The following is a 10,538-nucleotide window of genomic DNA, read 5'->3' as shown; positions in this document are numbered from 1 at the left end:
TCCATACTGTTTTCCACAATGGCTGTACCAGTTTGCATTCTGAACAATGGTGCAAAAGGGTTCCCCTTTCTCCACATCCTTGCCAACACTTGTTGTTTCTTGTGTTTTCAATTTTAGCCCTTCTGTCAGGTATGATGTAATATCTCATTGTGGTTTTGATTTGCATTTCCATGATGATGAGTAATGTTGACTATCTTTTCATGTGTCTGTTGGCCATCTGGATGTCTTCTTTGGAGATATGTCTGTTCATGTCTTCTGCCCATTTTTTTTTTTTAAAGTAGTCTCCATGCCCAGCATGGAGCCCAGCATGGGGCTTGAACTCACAACCCTGAGATCAATACCTGAACTGAGATCAAGAGTTGGATGCCTAACCAATTGAGCCACCCAGGTGCCCCCCTACCCATTTTTTAATTGGTAAAATGCATTATTTCTAAATCAACAGAGGGGAAAAAATGAACTATAAAAAATGTATAAATCCAAGAAAAAGTAGAAAAGGAAAAGGAAAAAAGTATGGTAAACAAAAGCCACAAACCATGATGATAGAAATAAGTCCAGAAATACCAATAATCACAATAAATGAATTCACTTAATAAATAACAGAGGCCATCAGATTGGATGATAAAACAAAGTTTAACTATATGTACCTTATGCAAATCACTTCTAAATTAAAGCAACATAGTAAGAGGAGAAGATTAAAAATACTAACTGAAAGAAACCTGGTATAGCAATATTAATATTAATGTTAAGTGAATTATATTTTAGGGCAAAAAAACATTAAAAAGGATGAAGGAGACATTACATAATAATAAATGGAATTACCCAAATATATAAATCATGACCATGAAAACATAAAATATACAATACAACAAATATATATGTATTTATGTATACATTATCACAATAGGACACTTTTCTGCTACTTAAACACTGTTCTGTCAGTAATTGATAGATAAGTTAAACCGTAGAAGATTTGAATAACATAAGCAACTTGATTTAAAATAAATACACACAAATTATATATTTTATAAATATAAGTTTAAATAAATGTTCTAATTTATATGCATATAAATTATATGTAAGTGTGTGTATCTATCCAACAAATCGAATGTGTACATACTATTCAAATACTCGTAGAATATTTCCACATATTGGCAGTGTACCAGGGCACAAAGGAAGTCTCATCAAATTTCAATGAATCGGAGTGAAATAAGTCAGACAGAGAAAAACAAATTCCATAGGATCTCCTTTATAGGTGGAATCTAAAAACAAAATAAAATAAAAAAACAAGCCCATAGATAGAACAGATTGGTGGTTGCTGGAGGGGGCATGGGAGGAGGCAAAATGGAGGAAGGGCATTAAGGTACAAGCTTCTAGTTATAAAATCAATGTGTCATAGGGATGTAACATGCAGCACGAGGTATGTGGTTAATAATACTGTATCATTTGAAAACTTCTAAGAGAGTAGATCTTCAAAGTCCTCATCACAAGAAAAAAATTTTTGTAGCTGTATATGATGATAGGTGTTAACCCGGCTTATTTTTCAAGACATACAAACCATTTTGCAATATATACGAATATCGAATCATTATGTTTTACACCTGAAACTAATATAATGCTGTATGTCAATTAAACCTGAAGAAGAAATTTTCAGGGAATCAGATTTATGTAGATCATAATCTCTAATCACAATGCCGTTAAATTAGGAATCGATATTGTAAAGGATGATTAAAAAGTATGTATATACAAACAAAAATTGTCTCTAAAATTACAAATGAACCTAAGACACAATCACAATGAATTTACAGCCAAACAACTACAAAAACAGGAGATTCCAAAATTTATGGGAATCTGTGAAAATACTTTACATAAATCTGAGCCTTAAATTTTTTTTATTAGCAGGAAACATTTACATAAGCGTGTATTGTAGTTCAGTGCAGAACACTAAGTATTTCCAGCTCTTCTAGTCGTGTGGTATGATTGCATTCCCGTGGTGCTTTGAAGTTCTGTGCAGCCATATGACTTGCTTAGGTCAATGAAATGTAAGTAGAAGGCGTTTTGGCCACGTTTACGAACTAGTGTACAGTTGGCTAGACCCTTTGTTCTCACGCTGGCAGCCAGAAAGCATGGAGATGGAGCCTCCCTTAGCCCAGGTAGCTGAGCGAGGATGACACTCCTCTGAGTGCCCCTCTCACTCTTTTCCTGTCTGTTCACATGTGGAAAGCATCAGAGGCACAGACTGCCACCATCTCATTTCCAAGTTAGGTTTCCAGCTACTCTCTGGATTTCCATCTTCTACAAGTTGAATTATTTTAGATTTTCTTCTTTGGAGCTGCATTTGCAATCTGTTGGTCTAATCACCTCATCAGCCTGACCTTTTAAAATCATGTTTTATTATTTCTTGTTTTCTCTGTCTCCAATATTTTAGTAGCATCTGGGAGCTTTTCAGATACTGTTTTCCACAGACTAACAAAAAGTGATGGGGCACCTGGATGGCTCAGTTAAGCTTCAGACTCCTGATCTCGGCTCAGGTTGTGATCTCAGGGTCTTGATTTCAAAGTCATGAGTTCTAACCTTGTGTTGGGCTCCGTGCTGGGTGCCCACTTAACATTCTCCCACTCCCTCTGCCCACTGCCCCATTCCACCAAATAAAGCCCAGAGTCTGAAAACAGAGGCTTTAAGCTGGTTATAAATCTGCAAAACTGCTCAATAGCTAATTCCTCCCTGCCCTACCCATTTGACTATTCTTTAGTTGACTGAGTTCATTCATCTTTGCGCTTTTGTGCATTCTGTTTTGGTGAAGGCAATCATATCTTTCATAAAGTATTTTCTGTTAATTGACATATCTTCCTTTCTGAAAACAAACAAACAATATCTCTAGAGATCAGAAATAAGAACATACCTATAATCATAATGGCACGATCTTTCAGTGACATCGTTATAACCGTGGTCTCTGTGAAACATCTAGCAGGAGATTTTAGAGTTGAAACACAGATCACCGCTTTCTGGTATAATTATTATTCTTTTCTGAAAATTAATGGTGCACAGACCATGATTGGACACTCACTGATGATTTATTTTGAATAAACTTGCAGCAACTTTTTTGACTGGCTTCTGACCTCTAGAATGTGATGATTCGCCCAAGAGAATGCTGCACTGTTCTGTATGCTGCCTTCCACCGCCATTGACTCAGATTTGGATAGTCACATGCCTGAAGCCGTGCTAGTCCCCTGAACGAGGACTAAAGAACCCACTATCCTAGGAGGGCTTGTTGCCCTGCCAGGTCACACAGACTTTTAAATAATTTCTGACTTTGTTTTGTAACACTCCAGTGTGACTGCAATTTTTTTGCAAGGGAGTTTTGCAAATGCTCCAAAAATTAAGAAAAAGAACTCTTTTGAATTAAAGAAAGAAAACTCTCTACCACATTGACTTTCATGATGACAGAAACATTAAGGAAAACAAGAAAATAGATTGTTCTAAATTTAATACTTTCAAAAGCTCTAGGGTAGATACTGATGTGAAAGTATAAGTACTGATTTTTGCCAGTGAGACTCAAGCCCTATGAGATTCATTTTTCTCTTATAAAGTTAACACATTTTGGAAAAAAATTAAAGATGTTTTTCAGTCTGACGTTATCCTTCAAGGTTTAAGTTATCTTACACACTCATTTTCAAGAAGAGCAAACCTTCTTATGGGTAAAAAAAAAAGTTTCAAATTTTGAAAAAACTTTCTGAACTTTCTTTTGCTTTTGTTTTTGAACTTTCAAATCATGATGGGATCTGTTCAGATCGACATAGGCTGTGACATTGTTTCTTTTGAGTATTCTTAAGAGTGGTATTGACTAATGAAGAAGCAAAATGGCTAGAAAGGCAAGACAAAGCAGTGACGATGAATGCTGTTTTGTCATCTGTGCAGATGTAAGCACTGAATGAATGGCTATTGTACTATTAGAAACGTTGTACCAGCACTGGCAACTTTGTTGATCTTGGAAACCCACTGTTTTCTAATCTGTGCTTGGTGACTTTTTAAGTTCCAGTGATATTTGCTTATTAATGAATCAGACTTTGTTCAAGACATTCTTTGCTATTCATTTTGCATTAGTCAATAGTTTTTATTGATATGCCACTGAGACCAGAACAGGGTATTCTGGTAGGTGTTGCCTAAGACTGAAAGAGAAATGCTACATTTTACCAGCCTGGACTCTGCAACCAGATTGCCTCGCTTCCAATCCTGGCTCTGCAGCTTACTGGCCTTATAAGAGTGTTGGACCTCTCTGGGCGTCAGTTTCCTCATTTATAAAACAGGAATAATAACAGAAACTACCTCAAAGGGCTGTTTGGTGATTAAATGAGTTAATGCAAGTAAAGGGTTTGGAATAGCTACTGGCAGTTAGTAAGCACCAATTGCTACTATTAAGGTACATTGTAAAAAGTTTCATTTTAATGGTAGTGGTAGATAAGTGAGCTATTTACAAAAACAAAACAAAGTGACTGAATAGCAAACAATATTGACTAGCCATTAGAGATGGGTGCTGAATCCTAGTTCTATTATTACTTTGATACATCCTACCTCCGCTCTGATAAATGAATATCACAATACTGGCCGCAATGCCCCACAGCTTCTTCCTAAAACTTTTAGCCAAAATTAATTGCCCCTTCTTGGGCACTCCCTATACTGTTGACTTGTATTTTTGTCATGACACCTAACACACTAAGTCTTGTACTATATTTAATTATTGATGTGCTTCTTTCTCCAACCAGATAAAGGTCTTGGTGGTAGAGAAACAGTCTTACTCACATCTAAAAATCATCTAGCATTGTGACTTGAACATAATAGACATGTAATAAGTGTTTATTAAAGAGGGCCCCGACAAATATAGCTTGCCATATAAACAGAATTATTATCATTATTACTATTATAACTACTACTATATGTAACTTTACAAGGTATAATTACATGGGTTATTGGCCTGAATTCGAGAGGTAGGTTGGGTGGTGTGTGAATGGAGCCCATTCAAACCCATACAGGGATTATTTATATAAATTATGGCTTCATGTATTTTTGTTTTCTCTCTGCATTATCCCTGTACATTAAAATGCACACATTAGATGCAGCGAGTATGTTTCTAGCTTTTAATTGGGCCAGATGTGAAATAATTATTATGGGGTTGCAAAAAGCCTTCTAATCCTTTCATCTTGTTACCACATGATAAACGAGGCTTATGGAAATAACTACTTAGGTTCTTGTCTAGATTCCAGCTAAAACTTGGGGGTTTATTTATTTATTCATTTATTCTTAACAAAATTTCAATGTGTCTTTGCTACACGGCTAGATACTGCGCGAGGCGCTGCATCAGGGCAGCGGGGACCGTGGTATTCAAGTCTATCTGTATGGACAACAGGAATCTTCATTAAGAGGAAAACAAAATCAAACACGTAGTCTGAATGAACTTGAAAACACAGTTGGGGATCTTTGATCCTAGTTTAAACACATTAGGTGATTTCCTCTTCTTGAATCTTTCCTCTAATTGGATCTATCAACATGATAGATGTTCACTTTGGGGTATGTCCATTGCACTGATGGGAAATCTACATTTAAAATGTATGGGGTTTACTCTTAGAGGACTTTGATCCTAAGACAAGGGTATAAGGAGAAGAGTGGTTGGGCCACTAGGAGCTCTGCTGAGAACCTTCATCGTTTTCATGTCTGAATTTGGGCTAGTCGCCTAACCTTGTTAGGTCATCTGTAAAACCAGGATAACAAGCTGTTCGTAGATTTCCTCAGAGAATTAGATTTACAAACTCAAGAAGAAACTGCTGCCTTTTCAATTCTGTAGTCAGGTCAATTTGATGTCCATAGACACTATTAGAGGTATATGTGAACATACAAATCAAAATAAGTTATTTTCTCTCTTAAAGTTCACTAGCGTGACCTAGTGACCATAGTTCTGAAGTGTAAGGAATGGAAAGCAATAGAGAAATATGCATTTATTCATCTGGTTTAAATGTGTGATATACGGATGTTTCTCATCGCTTTCTGGTATTTCAAATGCGTTCTTAAAGCAAAGTTCTTAATGAGACAGACATGTGCTTTCATATTTCATAAGCCTCTGAAATTATATATTTCATTTAAAATGGAGTAACGATGCATGCAATTTCTCTCAAAACACAAAGCTCTGCAAATTTGCATCAAAATAAAAAATCAAGACTGCTTAATTAAAACCTTGACACCATCAACCTCTTTAATTATGTGTTAAAGAGACAGGCATCCTGGGGATACCAAGTTAAAATCTGTGTGCATTCTGATCACCTCTGGTGTGTGTACATGAGTAGTTCACAGAAGGGGAGAAAGAAAAGAGGTGCTTTAATAGAAAAGAAAAGAAATTATTTAAAATTTTTCTAGACATGAGTCATTTCATACTTTTTAAAACAGTTACAAAGAGGGCAAACTTGTCTTTTCAGAAGAAGAATGAAGAATGGAAATTTAGGGCAGAAAGTGTCATCTCTATTCTGTGTCTAAATTTCAATGAATGCTTACTTTTTAAACACTAAATTTTTTATTTAATAATTGTGACTTAGAAGACACAGTTCTAAGACTTGAGTACTGGTTGCTTGGGTGTGTTTTATAGACCCTATTGAGTAGATGGGGGAGGAGCGGGCTGTTTATTTCACTGCTTCTCCAGAGTACATAAATTTTGTAGTGAAATGACTGCTTTTCTTTACGTCTGAATTCTTGCTGTCTTCACTATTATGTGTCTCTTGCCAATTTCTTTTGCTAATGGGAAGCCAGCAGCTCTTTGTTCTCATTGTGTCTGTTGTCTCCCTTTCTTTGTGTTGCAGGGATCCTGCTACCCGCATCTGCCACTGAGCATGCGGAAAAATCCTTCAATAGATTCTTTACTTAGGACTTTCTGGAGTATTATTCCACTGCTCCAGGTTTTAGTAGTCACCAGAATATCGAGAAGACAGATGAAACTTGGAAAGGTGATACAGGTGGTCAAGGGGTGGTCTAGCAAGTGGGAACTCCAGATAGGAAGGGTCCCGGTGTTGTCATACATCTCGAATTTATGGAAGCTCTCACCATGCGAGTTACATGCAGATCACCCACCCAACAGGCAGAAGCCACAGATACCGATTGACGACTGAGAAGACCCAAGTGTTGCAGAGCAGGAGGGCACCGAGTCCTACCTTAAACCAATGATACAACGTGCTAGCAGTTCCAGAGGGAGGTGGAACAGTCATCACGACTAGTATGTAAAGTCCCTGAGCGGGAACTCTCACTAGATAGCCTATCATCTGAGGATGAGAACCAGTTGTGTGGACTTTTCTCTGATTGTGTTAAACACTCGCAGTGCTAAGTCAATATTAATTGAATGCAACTGGATTCGATTCTTCTGCCTAAAGGCCTCCCCCGCTCCCCCCAAGGCAGATGTGCCAATGGTCTCCAAAAGATGTAAGAAGAGCAGGCTTGCAATTGAGTTTAGGGATATTGGGATAGAGTTCTAAGGTTTTGTTTTACTCTGTCCCCTTCCACTCCGTAAGTCTGACCTAATAGCTTGTAAATTATTAAAGAGATGGAGCACTATACAATTTTACTCATGTTTCGCCTATAATGATTTTTGCTTGTTCACTGCTTGATGGCCAACTCTTAGAATCGTGTCCGGAACAGTTAAGTGCTCAAAGATCTTTTGCCTGATAAATGTAAGAATATACATAGCATGGAAAATGCTCTCGCTTTATCATGACCAACGTTAGTGGTAACAGAATAATTTGAATTCGACTATTTTAGAATAAACAAACACTTGGCTCTTTAGCAGCTGGCCACTCTCAGAGGGATCTCTTCTTTCTCCTCGGCTTCCTCTTTCCCACCATTTTGTTTCTGTATTACCAATTAGTGGATTGATATCATTGTCTCAAAGTCTTTCTGTTCCACGTTTTCACTTTTCAGTCCTTTGGATAATGTTCCCTGGCCCCTCTGGTTCTCTACAGGTTTCATTAGCCAGTGGCCAGTGTATGAAGTCATTGGGCACAAATGCTCCCGGACCGTAACAAACGAGCAGGCGCGCGGGGTGCACTCCTCTAGGGCAGACACCTGCAGCGGCTTTTTTGGAACCCGGCCTCAGAGATCCGGGTTCGCTCTCTCCACAGCTGCGGAAGTGCCTGCGGCGGGAAAGTTCAGGCCAGGTCCAATCAGGCACCTAGGGTTAGGTAGCGGGGGCGGGGGTCCTGGGGCCCCCGCCCCCGCTGCCTGCCCCTCCCTCCCTCGCGCCTCTTTTCCCCCTCGGCAGGTCCTCCACCGGCCCCGCCCACGAGGCGTTCGCGCCCCGCCCCGCCCCGGGGCCGCGGCTAAAACCCGGAGCCGCCGCGGAGCCCAGGGGACTGGAGGGACGCTCTGAGCATGTGCAGAGCTGTTTGGCGGCGGCTGCCTCGGCCGGAGGCTGGGGCCCGGTGCTGATGCGAACAGCCGGCTCGGCCTCTGCCCCAGCGTGGTCGGCGCCCCGGGCCCGGGAGGCAGGGAAGGAGCCGTAGCCTCCCCGCGGCCCGAGGAGCAGTCGCGGCGGCGCGCACCCCCCGGTGGCCGCGGCGCCTTCGGGGCCCACGATGATGGCGGAGCAGGTGAAATGCGCCTCGGCAGGGGGCGGCTCCGGAGCGGGCTCCGGGCCGGTGGTGAACGCGGAGCTGGAGGTGAAGAAGCTGCAGGAGCTAGTGCGCAAGCTGGAGAAGCAGAACGAGCAGCTGCGGAGCCGGGCGGCCAGCGCGGCCACCGCCCCGCACCTGCTGCTGCTGCCGCCGCCGCCACCCGCCGCGCCGCCCCCCGCCGGGGCCTGCAGCCCGTTGGGTCCGCGGAGCCCCCCGGCCGCCGCCGCCTCGGGGAGCCTGGGGCTCGGGCTGGCGTTGGGCGCCGGGGGCGGCGGCAGCGGCGCCTCCAGCCCCGCGTTCTCGGGGACCTACTGCCTGCCCAGCCCGGCGCCCTCCCTGCTCTGCAGCCTGGCGCAGCCCCCCGAGGCGCCCTTCGTCTACTTCAAGCCGGCGGCTGGCTTCTTCGGCGCGGGCGGCGGCGGGCCGGAGCCAGGGGGCGCGGGGACGCCGCCGGGGGGAGCTGCCGCGCCGCCCTCGCCGCCCCCCACGCTGTTGGATGAGGTGGAGCCGCTGGACCTGGAGAGCGTAGCAGCCTGGCGGGACGAGGACGACTACACCTGGTATTGCCGAGCTCCGCTCCCTCCCCAGGGACCCTGGCCTCTGAGGCCCCGGGACTGCGGGGAGGGCGAGGGCAGGGAGCGCGAGGGGAACTTCGCCATTGCCCCCGGATGTGGTGGCCTGGCAGGTGCCCAGCTGGGAGAGGAGCGGAGGCTTTTCATGGGGGCGGAAACCTGTTTCTCATAGCTCAGGCTGACCAGCTGGGGAGGAATTGGTCCCCTCCACCTCCCGGTCTAATGCTCTCGGCTGATGATTCGGTCCCAAGCTCCCTGTTAGCATTAACTGAGAAATCCGTGCCATCTTTTTGTTAGTCAGTCCTGCTTTCCCCCCGTCATTATTGGGAGTAGCGGGGGCTGGGTAGGGGGGGTTGGCTTCAGTCTGCTGTTCCTGGTCTTTCCTCCCAAACGAACAGGATTTGCGTGTTGTCTCCTCCCGTGGCACCCCAAGCCGCTTAGTGACGGATCTCTCCTTAGAGATTCGTGCTTGCTGTTTGAGTTGTGCAGTCGCCTGTCCTGGTTCGCTGCATTTTGCGTTGATAGCTTCTCCTTTCAAAGACTGACTTGCTTTTTGAAATATGCTGCCCTCACTGGCTTTCCTTGTCAGTAATGGTGTCAAAGATGAGGGCTTTTTCCGGGAATGGAGAGGGCAGCTTGAAAGCACGCTGTTACTTAGAAACCAAGGATCTTTAATTTTTAAAATCGAACCGTTGATTGAAGAAAAGCGAGATTCAAGAAACTTTTTATTGTTTTTAGAAACCGTAAGTTGGTTATCAGAAAACTTGTGGCTGGCAGCATCTTTTCATTTGAAATCTGGCTAGCTCTTTCTACTTTCCATTAATGAGTAACTTTGGAGGGGTTGTCTAATTGCCTTATTTTTCATACTGCTTTCTGATGAAGTAAGTCCTTTCATGACTGACTTCTTCCGGTTGGTTCGTGTGCTTTCCTCCACCAGAGAGGTTGTGGGACACGGTAAGATGAGTAGAAGGCCCAGAGAAGGTCAAACTTAAGTTCCTGCAGGGGAAAATGAACAGCATTCACCTTTCCGTAGCTGGGGCATGAAGAACAGTGTCGTCCTTCCTTTATCTTGGGTCCTTCTACTTAGGACCCTTCCTGTTTTTGCAAGCTGGGTTTTCCTCACTTTCTCTGTGGTCGTGTTTTATGATCACACAGGGGGAATGGGAGATGGAGAACCTTACTGGTTTTCTGTTGAGACCTGTGTACCCGTATACTCTCAGTGAGAGCTCGGACTGTAAGGTACATTTATTGGGTTGATTCCGAGCATCCAAATGTATGGAGCTGCAAGAAAGCCGCCTCCGCCTCCTCCTCAGTACTCTACCTGTGG

The 10,538-nt window shown here is 43.1% G+C and overlaps 1 protein-coding gene across 2 annotated transcripts in view; it reads left to right on the top strand.

The window, feature by feature from the left end:
• The first annotated feature begins 8,379 nt into the window (after positions 1-8,379).
• The window catches only part of SLAIN1 (SLAIN family member 1), a 57,271-nt gene continuing 55,112 nt past the window's right edge, over positions 8,380-10,538 (top strand). For both annotated transcript variants that reach the window (XM_045810948.2, XM_045810947.2), the window contains exon 1: positions 8,380-9,199. In XM_045810948.2, the coding sequence (XP_045666904.1) occupies positions 8,601-9,199 (599 nt within the window). In that variant the 5' untranslated portion in view covers positions 8,380-8,600. The remainder of the gene's footprint in view (positions 9,200-10,538) is intronic.

Source organism: Ursus americanus, chromosome 10 (assembly GCF_024610735.1).
Source record: "Ursus americanus isolate L20-20 chromosome 10, mUrsAme1.1.p, whole genome shotgun sequence".
Taxonomy (NCBI): domain Eukaryota; kingdom Metazoa; phylum Chordata; class Mammalia; order Carnivora; family Ursidae; genus Ursus; species Ursus americanus.
The sequence above is the reverse complement of the archived record's forward strand: the minus strand, read 5'-3'. Positions and strand labels throughout refer to the sequence as shown.